At 43.0% G+C, this 18,438-nt stretch overlaps 1 protein-coding gene across 2 annotated transcripts in view; it reads right to left on the bottom strand.

Annotated features, from left to right (window-relative positions):
- Positions 1–16,629, bottom strand: part of VAV3 (vav guanine nucleotide exchange factor 3) — a 254,278-nt gene extending 237,649 nt beyond the window's left edge. The window contains exon 1 of one of the 2 annotated variants that reach the window (XM_050962383.1): positions 16,289–16,629. In XM_050962383.1, the coding sequence (XP_050818340.1) occupies positions 16,289–16,492 (204 nt within the window). In that variant the 5' untranslated portion in view covers positions 16,493–16,629. Of the gene's footprint in view, positions 1–4,351; positions 4,421–16,288 lie in introns of those variants that run through there. The other variant, XM_050962385.1, reaches the window with a different exon arrangement.
- Positions 16,630–18,438: the final 1,809 nt, after the last annotated feature.

The raw sequence follows: 18,438 nt of genomic DNA, 5'->3' as shown, positions 1-18,438 counted from the left end.
TCATTACTGAATCAGACGGGGTGTAGGATTGAAGTGTACGTTACTGCATTAACGTCACATCTCTGAAGACTAAAGTTCAAACCTGTTTCAAGTATCAAGTGAAAATTTATTCTCTAAATCCTTCCACAACTTGGCATGATTTAGCAAAACTGCTGCTGCTCAGCAACTCAAGACTTGCAAAGCAAAGTGGTAACTAGTCAGAGCTAAGGTATGTTAGAGAGTAGCATGATGCAGCTTTCAAAACATCTGCCTAAGCTCTAGACAATTTGATCAGTCTGCCGCTTTCAAAAACTCTACAGAAATACACCACATACTTAAAAGAAATTCAGAGAAAGGCTAGTCAAGAGATGTCATGGTCCAGAACTTCAGCTTATGTAAATCATAATGGTTCCTCTCACTTCAACAGAGCAACCCAAATTTACATCAGCTAACAATCTGGCCCCAAATGCTACTTAAAGTATTAGGATATATTTTATAAATAAAAATCATGATCATTATCATAAAAAAAGAACAGGAGTACTTGTGGCACCTTAGAGACTAACAAATTTATCTGAGCATAAGCTTTCGTGGGCTACAGCCCACTTTTTTGGATGCACAGAATGGAACATATATTGAGGAGATATATATACACATACAGAGAGCCCACCTTTTCATGCTCTCTGTATGTGTATATATATCTCCTCAATATATGTTCCATTCTATGCATCCGAAGAAGTGGGCTGTCGCCCACGAAAGCTTATGCTCAAATAAATTTTTAAGTCTCTAAGGTGCCACAAGTACTCCTGTTCTTTTTGCGGATATAGACTAACACGGCTGCTACTTTGAAACCAATCATTATCATGGGAGAGAAGGCAAGGAATCAGAAAGAGATGCAAGTTTTTTCTCCTAGAGTACAGAGTGTGAGGAAGCTGTTATTAGTACATTATAATAAGAGTAAGACAATACTGGAATGCTATTCTCAGTGGTGCTAATGTGGAGCAATAGGTAGCAGCAAGCTATATTTAAATAAGGATCATCAGTGAATTCCATTGTCATTAATAAGCTGTAATAGCAAAAACACCAATGTGATGACAAGAACACTGAAATAGCCAAATGTGAAATCGGGATTAGTATTTAGGTTCAGAGAGAAATAGAAAAGCTATGATCAAATAAAAGTAATGTTTGCAGATAAAATCATAAGAGAAAGAAACCAAGTTTAAGTCATAATGCAGAACAATTGAAATTCACAGGTGCAGAAAAATCTATGGCTTAAGAATTTAGAATCTTTATATTAATATCCTGTTGATTGTTCCAAATTGTATGCTAGCACAAACCCTTATGCTCACGCAGGGTATTTCAATGGGACTCCTCACAGATGGACCCTTTGCAGGATTGGGGTCTAAGACTCCAACTTTTGAATATGCAAACAAAAATTATTCTGTGACTATTCTTTTGACTTTGCAAGGTTACCAAGATTGTTATTGTTCTTAATAAATGTGGTATATGACTGAATGTTTTCTAAAATATATATTCCCACCGAACTACAAGTTGAGTCAGACTCAACAGTGTTCAGTTACATAGGAGAGAATATCTTTTTCCTTAAAATAAAAAGACATACACTTGCTATTAATTTATCAGTTTAACTATTATACATATTTCTAAGAAATCATAGGAGGGAAACAAAATAGTATTTCACAACTCTAAGTTTTGGCACTTGTCCTATCAAACTGAAGCAAAAAGGAGGCAAAACAGTTAACTGCAGATGATACCTAATATAACCAGGATGCATAGAAAATAGAGCCAATTTGCCACCAAAAGAAAAACCAAAGTATGCAGATATACAGTCATGTTTTCTTTATGTCACCAAGTCTGGTAATGTATTGAAATGAATGTGAATAGGAATGCTACAGAAACAAGCACTGTAATTAGGTTCCATAGAACAAAACACAAGTAAGTTGTGTACATTTAAGGTAAATCTGCACAGAATCGATAAGGAAATTTTATCACTAGTGTAAAGGTAGGACTTCAAAGGTAATTGACCGGTTGCTATTTTGTATCCTCATAGTGAACCAAAGATCTTAATAAGAGACAAGTGCTGGTGGTCTAATAAAATAACTATCTCAGTATTTAGAGTCATCTGAACATGGGACAAGAGAAAAACTTCCCTGCTCTTTTGAAGGGCTGCAGCGCACACCCCCCATTTCAAGCTACCTCCCCATTTCCTGGCACATCACAGCAGTGCAGATCAGAAAGCATTTTAGGTGGCCTCTTCCACAGTATAAGATACCTGGCTGCCCTGAACTCCTTGGTGGTCCACATAACTTCAACACAAAAATGATACTGACAGGTAACATCACCACTTTTCTAACTCTTTTTTTCTCTTTCTGCTCCTCTCACAATTTTCTCCTCCATCTTCATTTCAGGGCCGCCCAGAGGCTTTGGGGGCCTGGGGCAAAGCAATTTTGGGGACCCCTTCCATAAAAAAAATTGTAATACTATACAATACTATATTCTCGTGGGGGCCCCTGCGGGGCCCGGGGCAAATTGCCCCACTTGCTCCCCCCTCCACGGGCAGCCCTGAGAAAAATAAACCTTCTGCATCTCGGCACAAACCCAGTTTTGAGAAAACTTCTTTACAAGGTATCACTGGTTCTCAGCATCAGCTAGTGCTAAAAGGCACTAAAGCTCATTAAAAGGGTTGGATAAATATTTTCTGTCAAAACTTTTTCTGGATCAAAAACTAGGGGTTTTTAAAAAGCAGAAAAAAATCACAAACAATGTCCACTTTCCTTCAAAATTTGTTGTGGTTTTTTTTAATTGAAAAGCTGAAATTAGTCTGCCAAAACCTGAATATGGTTTGGGGTTTCAGAAGTATGTGGCCAAATATTTGTTGCTTGCTGTGTTTGATTGTTTAAAGAAACAATAAAAAAAAATTCTGCTTAAAAAAATCCAAAACTTTTGAACCACCTCAGCTTGTGACCAAACGCCTGAGCCCATCCAGTCAGAGATTTTTCCAGGTTTCTCATACTCTGCTGGCTTCCTTGACTCATATCTGCCTCCATAACTTTGGGTTCATTTAGGTTAGAACATAAGAACAGCCATACTGGGTCAAACCAAAGGTCCATCCAGCCCAGTATCCTGTCTACCGACAATGGCCAATGCCAAGTGCCCCAGAGGGAGTAAATCTAACAGGTAACAATCAAGTGATCTCTCTCCTACCATCCATCTCCACCCTCTGACAAACAGAGTCTAGGGACACCATTCCTTATCCATCCTGGCTAATAATCAGTAATGGATTTAACTACCATCCCCATTTATCTGTTTCCTAGAGACTGGCTCCATGGGGTCCCTCACAAACTGGAGACGGTTACTGTGGGTTTGTCTTTAGTATAGACTATGTACATACTCCACGAACTGAGCATTTGAGCTTGTTCCAGAATCTGGGATGAGCCTATGTTGTGAAAACTGAAATGCTCAAAATAGCACATGCATGTAAATAGACACAGGGTGCTAAAATTAAATTAAACCAGGGGTTCTCAAACTAGGGGTCAGGACCCCTCAGGGGGTCACGAGGTTATTACTGGGGGTCGCGAGCTGTCAGCCTCCACCTCAAACTTCATTTTGCCTCCAACGTTTATAATAGTGTTAAATATATAAAAAAGTGTTTTTAATTTATAAAGGGAGAGGGGTCGCACTCAGGAGGTTTGCTATGTGAAAGGGGTCACTAGTATAAAAGTTTGAGAACCACTGAATTAACCTCTCTGGAGCCTCAGGGAATACAGGGGTGGGGGGGGTCTCCCTTGGTAGGGTTGGGAAGGATATTGCTCTTCTCATGTGATCCCTCCCCCAGTGGCTAATTTTAAAAGAAGCTACCTCCCCTGACATGAATCTCCCTATGGCACTGAAATTAAATATAGACTATAATTTGGCATTTGAGAAGTGAAAGGGATGGTAGCCCTAAAGGAAAAGCTAACAGCTTGGCTCTTCTGCAAGCCTCAAACTGCAAATGAGCTTTAGGGTAGGGAAGGCTGTGCCTCCCAAACAGCCTGGCCCTGCCCCCTATCCAATCCCCACCCACCTCCTGCTCCCCAACTGCCCTCCCCCCTCAGAATCCCCGACCCATCCTGCTCCTTGCTCCCTCACCGTCCCCCAGAGATCCCCCACCACCACCCCAGGACTCCACCCCTGCTCCCTGTCCCCTGACCCCTATACACCCCCCTGCTGAGTCCTGACAGACCCCTGGATCGCCCACAATCCAACTCCCCCATTCCCTGTCCCCTGACCGCCTCCTTCCCCCCCACCTCTGCCCTCTCCCTGACTGTCCCTGGGAGTTCTTGCCCTTTAGCCAACCCCGCCGGCCCTGGCCCCTTACCCCCGGCTCTGCCCCTCTCCCGGAGCCTCAGCCCATCTAGGAGCTTCCCTCGACAGCTGCAGAGTGGCTCCAGCGGGGCCTGAGCTCTGCCCCGCTCAGAGCCGCATGGTAAGGGGGCGGGGCTGCGAGCTCCAGGCTGAGCTCAACTCCTTCCTCTCAGCCTGGAGCTCGCAGCCCCACCCCTTTACCACGCAGCTCTGAGCGGGGATGGCTCAGGGGCCTGCCGGAGACACGCTGCAGCGCTATCCAGGGACGCTCCTGGATGGGCTGAGGCTCTGGGAGAGGGCAGAGACGGGGTTGGGTCAAGGCCGGGGAGAGAGCATCAGCCAGTCTCATAGGGGGCCCTCCGGAGCCAGAGTTATGGGACAAATTGCCCCACTTGTCCCCCCTTCTGGGCAGCCCTGCTTCATTTTATCATTCTGCTCTCAAATTATGTACATAATCTTCTTCTCTCTCTCACCAATGTATTATCTGTCTCTCTCTAGCTAATTCCTCCCCTCTTCATTCCCTTGCAAGTCAAGGCTACTCTCAATTACGAAGCTCTGTCAGTTTCCAGGAATTTAATTTATAATTACCAGGTCCCCAAATCATCTCCCAGCATTGCCACTCACTCTGACCCTACCACCAAGCTAGTGCTGACATCACCTGACAATGTTCCATATTCCATAAACATCCCTCTTTTTCTCCTTCTTTCCCCTTCCAATACCCACATATTTCCTTCTCATCTACCAGCCACCTTACTATCTTTACCTTCACATTTGGTTCTTTACTCCAATAATTTCCTCTTTGCCAGTTTTTTAATTTGACCTTCAGTAAAAGGAAAAGGTTGGAGCCAGAAAACCGAGATCCTTTATCCTTCTGATGTTTAAATCCACAGACAATATAGCTGTAGATTTTCCTGCTGTCAAATACTACTGCCCTTGTAATTAACCTCCTAGAATACAGTCAGCAGGTTATAACAGGTTTCAGAGTCGCAGCCGTGTTAGTCAGTATCCACAAGAAGAGCAGGAGTACTTGTGGCACCTTAGAGACTAACAAATTTATTTGAGCATTAGCTTTCTTGACGTGCCACCATCACTGCATAAAGAGTAACACGGGACATCCAAGATTTGACTCTATGGATTTTTCTTAGCATGAAAAATGATTTTCCTTTTTTCTTTCTAATCTCTCACTTGCTTTCTGATGCCCCTTCTGATCTGTCTCCCTTCTTTTCCTGCCTATTCCCTCTCTAGTTCACATTCTTTTCTTCTGACTGTTTGCCTCCCACTTCTGCTACCTCTCTTCTCTGTGCCCCGTCATCTTTTTTCATTCTTTCCTTTTCACAAGGATTTGCTCTGCCTGCTGTCACCACAGCACTCCCACCCTCTGTCAGCTCAAGAGCAGGTGATAACTCAGTTTCTCTTGCATACTTAGCAGAAAACAACATAGGCCACCCCAACTGAATGTTTCCTCAAGCCTATTTGGATATTTAATTTAACTCTTTGCTGCTGATACCCATTATAGCTTCTGTGAGAGACCAGTGGCAGCATACTTAGTCAGGGACGCCCAGAGACTTCAGGGGGCCTGAGGCAAAGTGGGAGAGCTGCGGCGCTTGCACTCACCCGGCGGTGGTCCGGGTCTTCGGTGGCATTTTGGGGGTGGGGGGAACTTCAGTCACTCCACATCTTTGGCAGCACTGAAGGGCCCCCCGCCGCCGAAATGCCGAAGACTCGGAGCGACTGAAGGGCCCCCTGCCACCAAAATGCCACCAAAGACCTGGACTGCCATCAGGCCAGGGTTTGCGGGGCCCTTGCAGGACCCAGGGCAGATTGCCCCACTTGCCCCCCCACCCCACCCCACCCCTCTAGGCAGTTCTGTATTTAGTGCTGATATTCTGTAGAACATGCAGCACTTTAAACATGGTGCATGGGGCAGTACCTGAGATGAGCTTTGCAACATGACCCTGCTACATTAAGTACTTATTAAGTGGTTAACATGTAAATATAATCCTAAAATATGTTACAAATGCATATTCCTTTTTCTCTTCAAAGGAATCAAGTAAAGGATATTTGGAAACTGATCTGATGACCATTTTTATTTCCTTCACTTTCTTAGAATAAGCAGCAAAGAGTCCTGTGGAACCCTATAGACTAACAGACGTTTTGGAGCATGAGCTTTCGTGGGTGAATACCCACTTCGTCAGATGCATGTCACCCACGAAAGCTCATGCTCCAAAACGTCTGTTAGTCTATAAGGTGCCACAGGATTCTTTGCTGCTTTTACAGATCCAGACTAACACAGCTACCCCTCTGATACTTTCTTAGAATAATAAGTGCAATTGGTCACTTTGTCAGAAAGTTACAAACCAAGCGCCAGGTTATTACTCTTCCTGTGTATTTTTTGTTTGTTTGTTTGTTTGTTTGAGCAAAATTGATCAGGTTACAGCTACATTTTCTTTACAAGGAAATCTCTATTTTTTTAATTTACATTTATTTATTTATTTCATGAAGGCCCCAATTCTGCAAATACTTATGCACGTATTTAACTTGGACTCAATGAGACTAAGCATGTAAATAAAAGTTAAACAAGTGCATAAATGTTTGCAGGATCAGGGGCTAAAATAAATCAAAATATTCGCTTGTTTAATTGGGCATGTTTAATGGGACTGTCTGCTATGTGAATTACAAACACCTTATCCCTCAAATATTGTTGCTTGTGCTCAACAACAGACATTACAAATTAATTAATTCATGTTGTTGTTTCTCTCTCATGTTGTTCCCCTCACCTCATATCAAAGAGTAAATCATTTCCCAACTTTAGCTAAACAAAATGTTTTTATAGTTAGAGAAAAAAGCATCTTTAACACCTAAACATAACCCTTTTAGCATTCTCATAACTCAATAACCCAAGTGCAAAACACAATAGAACCCTGATTTTATGAGCATCAATCTTATGAACAACCAGTTATCTGAATCATTTTTCTGCTGCCAAAGTCATTTTTCTGCCACTGAATGTGACTTCAATCCTTCAGCCAACAATCAAGTAGCTGTTCAGTTTTGAAAAGACTGACAGCAGGGAAGAGAAGCAATTCTATCAAACAAAGAAACGTCACAGTATACATTAGTTACCATTAGTTATGTATACTGTCATGGGATGAGTAATACCTTAATTTATGCACTATAAATATTGTAATTCTGATATGTTAAATTTTATCAACTTTTTGATTTTATAAATTCCTAAATCCCCAATAAGTTCATCAAATAGGGTTTCTTCTGTTAACAAAAAAAATTGTTCTCCAGAGCTGATAACTAGTATGCCAAGTTTCAATCTTGTAAGACTCTCTGTCACAGCTCAAAATCCTTGATAAATCAAATTTTATAAGAGATTATAATAAAAATGCTGAGCCAATCTTGGCTCCTGGGAACATTAGCAAGGACTACTATAAATTATTTTATATTTTTTCAAAATTCAGATCCTTTGGCCCCCTCCTAAGATTTAAGGGAATAGCCAAATCACTTTGCACAGGGAGTTTGGCAAACATACTGCCACCCAAGCATGAAGGAGTTTGTCATTAAATCTTAATTTCTACACTCAAAGATAACTTAGAGTCAGAATGACAACAATAATGTGCTTCCATATTTTTAGGTGATCATATGAAAAAACTACTCCCTTCAAAATAAGGGGTAAAAATTTATAAAACTTAGACAAAATAAACTGTAATTTATTTTATTGTTTTAAGAATGATTACAGGAAATGGTTATTTTAAATAAATAATTTATATAAACATCCCCCTTAGTGAACTCCGATGCCAACTGCTCATCACTTGCCGCTTTCCTGTTTAGCAATTTCTCACAAGTTAACAGAACGCCTTGCAAAAACTATTTCAAAATGAAATTTACAAAGTGCCACAGATAAAGAAGTTGCAAAAAGATAGCCTAATGCAGGTCAGCACAGCTAATTTCTTCTAAGGCCCATATTTCTGATGACCATTTATCCAATATCTGTTACAATTAAGATTAAACATTATGATTAGAACTTTCAGTTATGGGTCATTTCTATTTTTATTATTTACACTAGTGTAATCCAGCCCTGGGGAAGCAGTTTGTCATGAAATGGAATTACCACAAAGTTACAATGCAACACTCTGACATTAGCTTCTGTTGTGTAATCCTCATGACTCAAGGTCATCATGTATTGATGCGACATCTCGCGAAAACTTTTGCAACACAATGTTAGGGCATCATACAATCAATGGTCTCCGTAATTAAACTAACACAGTTCCTTTCTTAGCCCCCTTTCTGGCTGCTAGGAAGGCTCAGCACTGCTTTACAGTGAGGAGCATTCTTGTAATGGGACAGCTTTGTTTGTTCTGTGCAACACCACACAAAGTATGCACATTACCAACATCAAAGTTCAAAACACATGAGTCAAATCCAAAAATACATATGGGCAAAAAAAATGGATTTTTAAAGCTTCAGTGTGTTTTTTGTTGTTTTCTGAACTCCATCTCCCAGTATGCGCATGACAACTGATGCTGTCAATTCTTGCAAATTTAGAGTAATGTGATTTTGGCCCTCGCTACAGGACCCTCACAGGGTCCCACTGTTAGTCTTCGTGAAAACATATAGCATGGACAGTTTCTGCCCCAAAGAGCTTCTACTCTAGTGCAAAGCACAGTGGTGAATTTGTGACATAGGAGCTGGAATTGGGACCTGTCAGACTCCTCTCACGTAGGGGTTATTAAATATCCATTGATGGGAACAACTTTTAATCCCTGCTGAGCTGGGCACAATTCACACTGGTGCCCTACAGGCAAAAGGCTCTATAGCCCATTAGCAATGCCCTAAGATTTCCAGTCCCTCAGGCTACGTCCAGACTACCCGCCGTATCGGCGGGTTAAAATCGATTGCTCGGGGATCGATATATCGCGTCTCATCTAGACACGATATATCGATCCCCGAGCGCACTTATATCGATTCCGGAACTCCATCAACCCCAACGGAGTTGCGGAATCGACAGGGAGAGCCACGAACATTGATCCCGCGCGGTGAGGACGGGTGAGTAATCCGATCTTAGATATTCGACTTCAGCTACGCTATTCACGTAGCTGAAGTTGCATATCTAAGATCGATTTCCCCCCGTAGTGTGGACCAGCCCTCATAAGCACTAACGTTAGTCCTTCAAAAATGAGGCTGATTTTCTGGAAAGAGAAGTTTATTAAATCAAGTTCTGGCCTTCTTAGAGCTTGATCACAGTGGGTCTTCCACTCTCTTGACACACACAAAATCTCCTGCATATTGCTGTCAGTCAGCCAAACACTATTCTTAAAAGGGACAACTCCCTGTAACCAAATACAAATAATAAAAATGCAACAGTAAAACAAACATTTGCACAATAACCAAATTTGCTTCTAAATACAATGCTTTGTGATATAAAACCATCAAAACAATGACTCCAGGGGTCCTTACACTGACTTGTACATATACATGTGTTTTTTGACCTCAACATGTGTCATCAGCGGTGTTTGAATCAGGGCCGGGACAAGGATGTTTCATGCCCTAGGTGAAACTTCCACCTTGCGCCCTCCTCGTCCCCAAGCCCCCTCTCTGAGGTGCCCCCCCCGCAGCAGCTCTACCTCTCCGCCCTGAGGCACCCCCCCCATAACAGCTCCCTCCCTCCGTCGTGAGACGCGCCCCCCCGCGGCAGCTCCCCATCCCCCACCCTCCGCCCTGATACACACTCCCGTCCCAGCTCACCCCTGCTCCACCTCCTCCCCAAGCACGCCGTTGCTGCTTCACTTCTCCCACCTCCCAGGCTTGTGGCACCGATCAGCTTAGGCACCATAAGCCTGGGAGGCAGGAGAAGTGAAGCAGCCATGGCATGCTCGGGGAGGAGGAGGGGCAGGGGTGAGCTGGGGCGAGCAGTTCCCCTGCATGCCACACCCCCCCTTACTTGCTGCAGGCGGCCCTCCCCACACTCCCCTGCTCCAGCTCCCTCCACCTAAATGCCGGCGGTGACCGGAACGGCAGAAGATCCGGCCACCATGGTTGCTGCCGAAGAAAATGCCACCCCCAAATCCTAGCACCCTATGCGACCACCTAGGTGACCTAAATGGTTGCCCCGGCCCTGGTTTGAATCCGTAACCTTCAGATCCACAGCACAAAACAACTTCCACTTTAGTTATAGGAGTAACTTGAGTAAGGTGATGAGTGGTAGAGAACAACATGCTGCTATCTTCCATGTAGCCCAGCCCACACAGGGAGAGACCACACACACCTTGCCAGTGGGTCACACACGTATTTGTGACACAACAGTGGAATACTTGGTTTCTATTTCTTGCACTGACAGCGGATTATGATCTAGTGGTTACAGTCATCATAGCCAAATGTAACAACACTCTGTTTGAGTTGTCTGTGGGGACTGAACCCAGGAGCTTTGGATGTAAAAACCACAGTCTCTACCATTTCATCTAAAGAACAAGTTCTCTTACCATGGGAACAAAGTCATAAATCTCTATATGTCCTCTAGCTGCTAAAGGGTGGCATAGAGCCACACTGTATTAATGTGGATTACAGAAAGATCTAATTTGCCGTGCTCCTTCTGAAAGCATTATGTGGCAAAATGGAGGAGACTTGACTCTGTAATATTAGAGGCCTGGGGTCTATTCCCAGCTCTGCCTGCAATGCAAGCTATCACTTACCTTTTCTCTGAAATTGGTGAATGACAGCTACCCCCCAAGGCATGAAACCTTGGTTCACAACAAGTGATGTGAAGGACACAGAAATGTCAACAGCAGTCAGAGGAAAAGCTGGGAGTAGAATTCATGCTATCTGGGACTTTCAGTTTAATGCACCTCTCACTAGACTACAGGGCATTTTATGAGGCCGGTGTCTTGCTCTATGGTTTTGTTTCCCAAAAATTGTTCGACAACCAGAATTCTTCACATCATCATAACTCTGCTTGTAGCAGAGACCAAATCCATGAGAGTTAACAAAACTGAAGAGGAAAATACCAGTTTGACTCCACAAAAGACACATGCATAACCATAAAGAGCCACATGAGGGTCAAAAATACAGGCAAAATATTACCGCAGGCATCTTGGCTTACAAAGCAATATGCAGTAGGTGGTCTGTGTATGCATCTGGGAGCCAGCACCTCTCAAGTTCTAATTCCCAGTCTATCACTGGCACTTTCCCTCTCTGTGCCCATGAGGATAACATACCACTTGCTACATCACAGGAACAGATGAATTAACTAGGGTTTACAAAGCACTGTGAGATCCTACGATGCATATATTACATAATGCAGAGAATTTATTAGACTACTGACAAGTGTAACTATTTCTGAAAACACTGCAAATGTACAGCCCAATCATAAAAATATCTCCCCAAGAGGTTCCAAGCACCTTCAGCTCACTTAAGCTATAATAGGAGTTGATACTCAGTACCCTTTTAGAATGCTCAGCAACTCACAAGATTAGGCCCTTCATTTTCTATTTGTGCACTGCCGACCTAAATACATTTTTAAACATATCCAAGGTTATAATAATTTCTGAAACTTTCAGGGGATGATTTTCTAATGTGGAAAGTGCCTCCTGCAAAGGTCTGATTGATTTCTTTCATGGAAATCAATGGGAGAAGAGGCTTCTCTTCACTTTGCAGAAGCACTTAGCACCTAGCATAAATTAGCAAGATCTTTACTGGGATCGAGATTTGGCCCTTATAGGTTTTGATCCACAAAGACAAGTCTCTGTACCTACAAGAGCCAGGTTCAAGTCAGTGGGCTTGAAGCAGTTGCAAGTGTTCATCTGCACAAAGCTGCTTGCCGGATCAGGACCTTGGACTGTAAGTTTTTGGGGGCCACAGACTCAGCCTTCTTACCTGTCTATGAAGCATTTACTATATCTCTGACATTATACAAATATATAACATACAGATATCAAGGTTTAATTTCAATAATATATTATAAATAATCAAAGTAACATTTTAAATCATATTTGAAGGTTCATATTTACAGAGAATATTCACCAAATAGGTATGAATCTGAATAATCCTCAAATGACCCTGCTTTTTTAAGCACATACATACATTACACATTGTAGCTTTCTCCAGAAAGCTCTCTTTGAAAAAGAATGCAGGAAGGTATTTTGCTTTTGTCTGTTAAAAATAAGCATCAAACTACTACCGTTTAATTGATCAGAAGTAAAATCAACAAGCATTGGTCTAGACAAGTAGAATTAATTCTGAGCCATTGCTGATTCCAATTAGTCACTGACCCAAAAAATATTATGTGTTATTATGAAGAAACTTTTCTAGTTCATTAACCCAGTAGAATATATTTACATATTTTTATCAATAATGAAATGTGAGTATTATATGAAGCTATATCCAACAGTTGATCTGTAAATTACTTATAGTTTTTCAAGCAATGGAAGTAATCAAAACTAGACCTTATGCATTAAGACACAAAACAGATTGCCTACAAGGATCAGGAAGGAATCATCCACACACATTCTACATACAAGGATGCATAAATGGCTAAATATACTGTATCATGAGTTGGAGAACCAGGATTTGGAGGAAGGAGAATTCTTCCCTCAAAGACTGTCACTGCCAGAAGCTGAATGCCAGAGTAGATGAACTAGTGCTCTCTTCCAATCTACCAAATCCTACTTAGCTTATACTATTACTAAATGTGTGCTATAAGAGAATTTCATCTGAATTTGCTCCACTTAAAATTCATGTCTTCTGCCATCTCTATGTCATTTAACAAAAGGTACAGAATACTACCTCTTCTGTACAATGTCATATAAATCTTCAAAATCTGAATAGTATAAGTATTTTAGAATGTCTGTCGTAAAATTTCTATATAATATGCTGCTGGTGTAGTTTTTATTTTGATGGGTTGCAATTTATTCCTGATTTTTTTTTTATAATGCATTATTGGCTTTTACAGAATATTTTGCAGTAAATCCATTTGCCAAGATGAGAATGGTATAATAAAAAGAAAAAATAACTGACACCAACCTGTGGTTGTGGACTAAATATGTCAAGCGAGCATAGTCCAATTTACATAAATTGTATAGGCATCTATTTTTAATAACACATGAAATAAGAGAGGCTCCTAAGCCTGAGTGGTAATATTGCATTCCCACTAGTCTAAAATGAGCTTCAATTAAAAAAGTAAAACGTTACAAATTATTAGGTCCTCCTGGTATTCTGAAAGTGTTGCAAAATGTTAAAGTCTATTCTCGCTTCAGCAGACATCTACCTAACTTCCGTATACATCAGTGAAATTACTAGTGCATATCAAGTGAGATTAGAAGCAGATCACTTGTACTCAGAATCTCTTCTCATAATATTTTAATATAATGTTAATATTTTACATCACCATATTAAAGATTGGCATTCTTTTTGTCAGCCAGGCAGTGCTGACAGTGCAGGGCTGACAGCGGGAGCCCTGGGTCCTGCTGTCAGCTCCGCACACAGCAGGGCTCCCATCATCAGCCCCAGTCGGCTGACAGCCAGAATCCGGAGTATTAATGACTGTAATACAGTTGCAGCAAAATGTCTAGTTATCAAAAAAAATAGCAGGCATAATATAATCCTTGAGTGTTTATATTGTTCCAGCAAATTTTTCTTAAACAAATAGGTCTTCCCTGAGTTTCCAAATTAACTCACAATTCACATATGGCCTAACATATATATTCATACCAAAAATTCAGCCTCTCTTTAAAAAACAAAACACAAGAATGTCTGAAAATGAACGGTGAAGAGACCCAACCAATTCTCCCCAGACATATAATCCTTCATCACTCTTAATCAACCAGCCTTAACTTGCTCCCCTAAAATTGCAAAAATATATGCCAGGGTCAAAACAACAAGCTACAACTACACCCCACACCGTTCCTGTAACCCTCTCATGCCTCCTCCAGTCCCCTGCGCACATCCCCTGTGCTTTCCCTGTCCTTTGCAACTTCCATGCCCTTGAGGAGCCCTGCTCTCTGTTTTATGCCCCCATCCTGCCTACCACTCCATGGACACGTATCCTCACCACTACCCCTTCCCTTCAAAAACAGGAAACATGGTATCACGCTACCTCACCAGGTACCTCTCAGTCCTCCAATCATCCTCTGTTTACTCTTCATGCTCTCCATATCTCTTCCCAGATTCCTAACTCACCACAATTCCCACCATGCTCTCACTTCCAATCCATGCTCCTATGTACCTGTTTCTCCAGGTCAATCCAGCAAAACCAGAAACAAAAAGTCAGTTAATCATAAATTGGTTTGTATTAAATACATTTTTCATATTATTAGTTTGAACTGTGCTCTTTATCGCCCCCTATAAGACTAAGAGGAACTTGTCTTCAGCAAAGCCAACAAAGTGTAATCCCAGTTCTGCATGAGTCTCCACAGGAGCACAGAGTTCACCCAGGTAGATTCATTTGCAGGTTCAGGCCCAATTTCAGACTTTTGAGACAAGAGACAAAAAAATCACTAGGAAATTTTTCAGATCTGAAAGACAAGTATTTGCAGTTCCAAACACCATAACTTTATAACTGCTCAGTTTGTAATTGTTTAAAAATTAAAAAAACAATTTCTCAGATAAAATCTACCAAGGTTGAGATGCAGGATGTAAAGCTTCAGGAAGATTAGAGGGAAAAGCAAAGTGTACTAAAAATCAGGCTTATATTGGGAAGGTAGCTTAACTATGGTTATTACCGCTCCATAAATAAGGATTAACACTATAATTCATACAACTCAAGAAGGAGAATGATACAAAACAAGGCCTTGATGTTGCAAAAGCTTATCCATCTAATTAACCTTCTGCATATTAAACTCAATGTGACTACTCACATGCTTAAAATTAAGCACGTGCTTTTTGCAGGGTCAGTGACTGGACCCCCCTGATCTTTGTAAATTGTTCCATGAGAAAAGACACCTGTGCAAACCTCAGTGACTTCAAAGGAGCTCCCCATCTGTATCATGTGCCTTATAGGATGGGGGCCTCTCAAAAATAAACAAAAAAGAAATTCAAAAACACCAGTGAGGAGGGGAATGAAAGAAGTAATATTAAGTCCAATTTTATCTGACAAAAAGCATGAAGTTTACAGTTGAAACTGAAATCATGTGCTTAGGGTGTCATAGCTTCTGAGATCCAGAAGGAGCCCCCCTGTTGTGAGGTCCCCAATACAACATGTAATTCAAGACATAGCCACACAGGACTGACTGAGAGGGACCCTGAGCTTTAACTTTGATCTTCATGAAGATCAGATGCTTAACAATCTCACACACAGGTTTTGTTATTTTTTTTTTACCTGTCTTTTAAGGAATGGTTGGGGAAACACTAAAAACACCAGCATGTGATTAGAGAACATGCCCAGAAACCTTCAGAGGGCTGCAGCAGATTTATGTCAAGTTAGTCTTTTTGGGAGTTTTTCCCCCTAGCTATTGTAATTATACAGAATGGTAATTCAGCTTCCTAGATTCCTCATTCTAAATGACACAGTTCATTTTAAAATTGCTGACCTACTCATCGGGACAGAACTTGACAACAAAACAAAATAGAAATATGTTGGGGAGGGGTTGTGTTTTGTATGGTTTTAGGAAGGTTGCTTGTTGCTTTTAAAAAAAATAGAAGGCATTTCAATACCTGCTTACTTCACAATAGCTACTATAAACACAGATTAGCTTGAGTACGTCTCATAAAACGTGCTGTGACTACGGTAGGGGGCATGGAGGGTGGGCATGTGCCCCTCCATACACTACAGCATCTTTCACCTCGCGTGGATTCTCTCCCCCAACACTTTACAGAGTTAAATGCTACCGGTAAGTGAAAGCAAAACACAAGCAGGCTACTTAGAGCATCTCCGCATTTGCACAAAGAAATTAAGCGGCTGATCAATGGGGGATGCGAGCTGGGGTCAGCAGGAGCCCTTGCGGAGCGGCGCCCTTACCTGGGACATCTGAGGCCTGAGGTTGATTTCCTTCAGGTTGATGGATTGGCTGCGCAGGTTGTTGAGCAGCTGGCAGAGCAGGACCCCATCGCGGAGGGTCTGCGCCAGGTCGAACACCTGAGCCGTGGGCCAGGTCACTCGGTGGTTGGGCGGCAGCACCTTGCAGTGGATCAGCCACTGGGCGCACTGTTTCCAGGGCTCCATGCCGGGCTGCAATCGCCCGGTCCCCAAACCCAGAGAGGCAGGGAAGCCCTCGGGGCTCCCCGCTGCCGCAGTGCTCCGCTCCGGCTAGTCTGTCTGCCCCAGCCCTTTGCAGAGCGCGAGCGGCAGCAGCTGCCGGGCGGCGGCGCCTGGAGAGGCTGCGTGCGAGCTTCCCCCTCCCCCTCTGCGCAGACTAGAGGATGGGCTCGGGACAGGTGCGCGCGCATTGTCCCTGGGCGAGTGGTGCACGCTCGGCGGCGGGGCCGGTGCTGCGGAGCTGCATGCAGGGTTGGTGGCCCCGGGGCCTCTCTTTTCCGTGCAGGGCCTTCTCCTGTAGCTGGAAGCCCCTGCCATGCAAAAGGACAAACGCTCCTCCAGCCCCGTTGAGCGAAGGGAGCTCGTTATGATCAGATTTGTTCTGATGTAGCCATTTTCCTGTAACTTCTACAAGCCTGCACATTGAGCAGCTTGAACCAGTGGACTGGGACAGCAGGGACCCTGCATACTTCTTCACTGAGAGGGGCAGGGCCGGTGCAACCATTTAGGGGACCTAAGTGGTCGCTTAGGACACTGGCATTGGGGGGGGGGGCGCCATTTTCTTCAGCAGCGACCGTGGCGGCCGGATCTTCAGCCACCCCCATCACCACCGGCATTTAGGTGGAGGGAGCTGGGGCAGGGGAGCACGGGGTGGGCCGCCTGCAGCAAGTAAGGGGAGGGCCAGTACGCAGGGGAACTCCCCGCCCCAGCTCACCCCTGGCCTGCCTCCTCCCCAAGCATGCCATGGCCGCGTCACTTCTCCCACCTCCCAGGCTTGCGGCGCCAATCAGCTTAGGCACCGCAAGCCTGGGAGGCAGGAGAAGTGAAGAGGCCACAGCGTGCTTGGGGTGCTCGTCAGGGCCGGTGCAACCATTTAGGCAGACTAGGCGGTTGCCTAGGGTGTCGAGATTTGAGGGCGCCAAAAAGCGCCCTCAAATTTTTTTTTTAAATGGTTGAGCAGCCGTTGCTGCTGGGACAGAGAGGGAGTCTGAGCTGCCGCAGTCGTGCCTGCGGACGATCGGCTGCTCGCGCGGCTCCGGTGGACCGCCTGCAGGCACCACTTATCACTGTTTGGAATGTTCAGTGTCCCCCTTAGAAATGCTAACAAGCTTATTCAGCGAAGTTTTGATGTACTTGATGCATGCTATTAGATCGTCAGTTAGGCATCAACGAGATAATTTAAGAGTAAATGTCTTTTTGTTTGAAGTACCACTGAACACTAATCTGTCCATTGCCCTCTCCCTCCTGTGTTACTGCTTGAAGCAGAATCCTGGGTAACAGTAATGGGGATGCTGGTAAAACCTTTTAAAATATTTCCCCTTTATAATGCCACATTTTTAATACAATTTTAAAATTAGATCCCATAATTTCAAGGCATCGATTTCCCCGTTTGGACAATTAAATTGCAATTGTTGGCATGAACATCATTTTAAAGCTGGGTTTTGAAAATCTAATTTAACTTCAAAAATTAATGACCAAAAGATGGGCACGTGAAGTAAGGTAAAAGTAATTAACCGAGGGTCTAGCACTCACTCCCAACACCGCAAAAGAGCTGAGAGATTTCCAAAGAACTCCGACACCAGTACAGTGTATCATTCAAACGTGAGAACATAGTTACTACAGATAATAAATAATAAGTTACCTGGGTTGGAAATAGATCTTTGTGGAAGGGAAAGCAGGAAACTTGTCTTTTTGATTACAGAATTATTTTGCTTCTGGATCCATTAAAATCATAACCGATTTTTTGGGGGAGGGGATGTGGGGAAGAAACTCTTTTCTCTACTAGGTTTGTTTATAGGCAGCTGAAAAGAAAAGTTAACCGGCTTTGCACAGAACTGAAACCTAAAGGTCTCTCTTCCCTACTTCTCTACTCTGACCCCTCTGGGCTATTCCAAGTTAATTGTCATCTAATT

This window comes from Gopherus flavomarginatus, chromosome 7 (assembly GCF_025201925.1).
Source record: "Gopherus flavomarginatus isolate rGopFla2 chromosome 7, rGopFla2.mat.asm, whole genome shotgun sequence".
Lineage (NCBI taxonomy): Eukaryota > Metazoa > Chordata > Testudines > Testudinidae > Gopherus > Gopherus flavomarginatus.
This window is presented reverse-complemented; position numbering and strand designations above follow the sequence as displayed.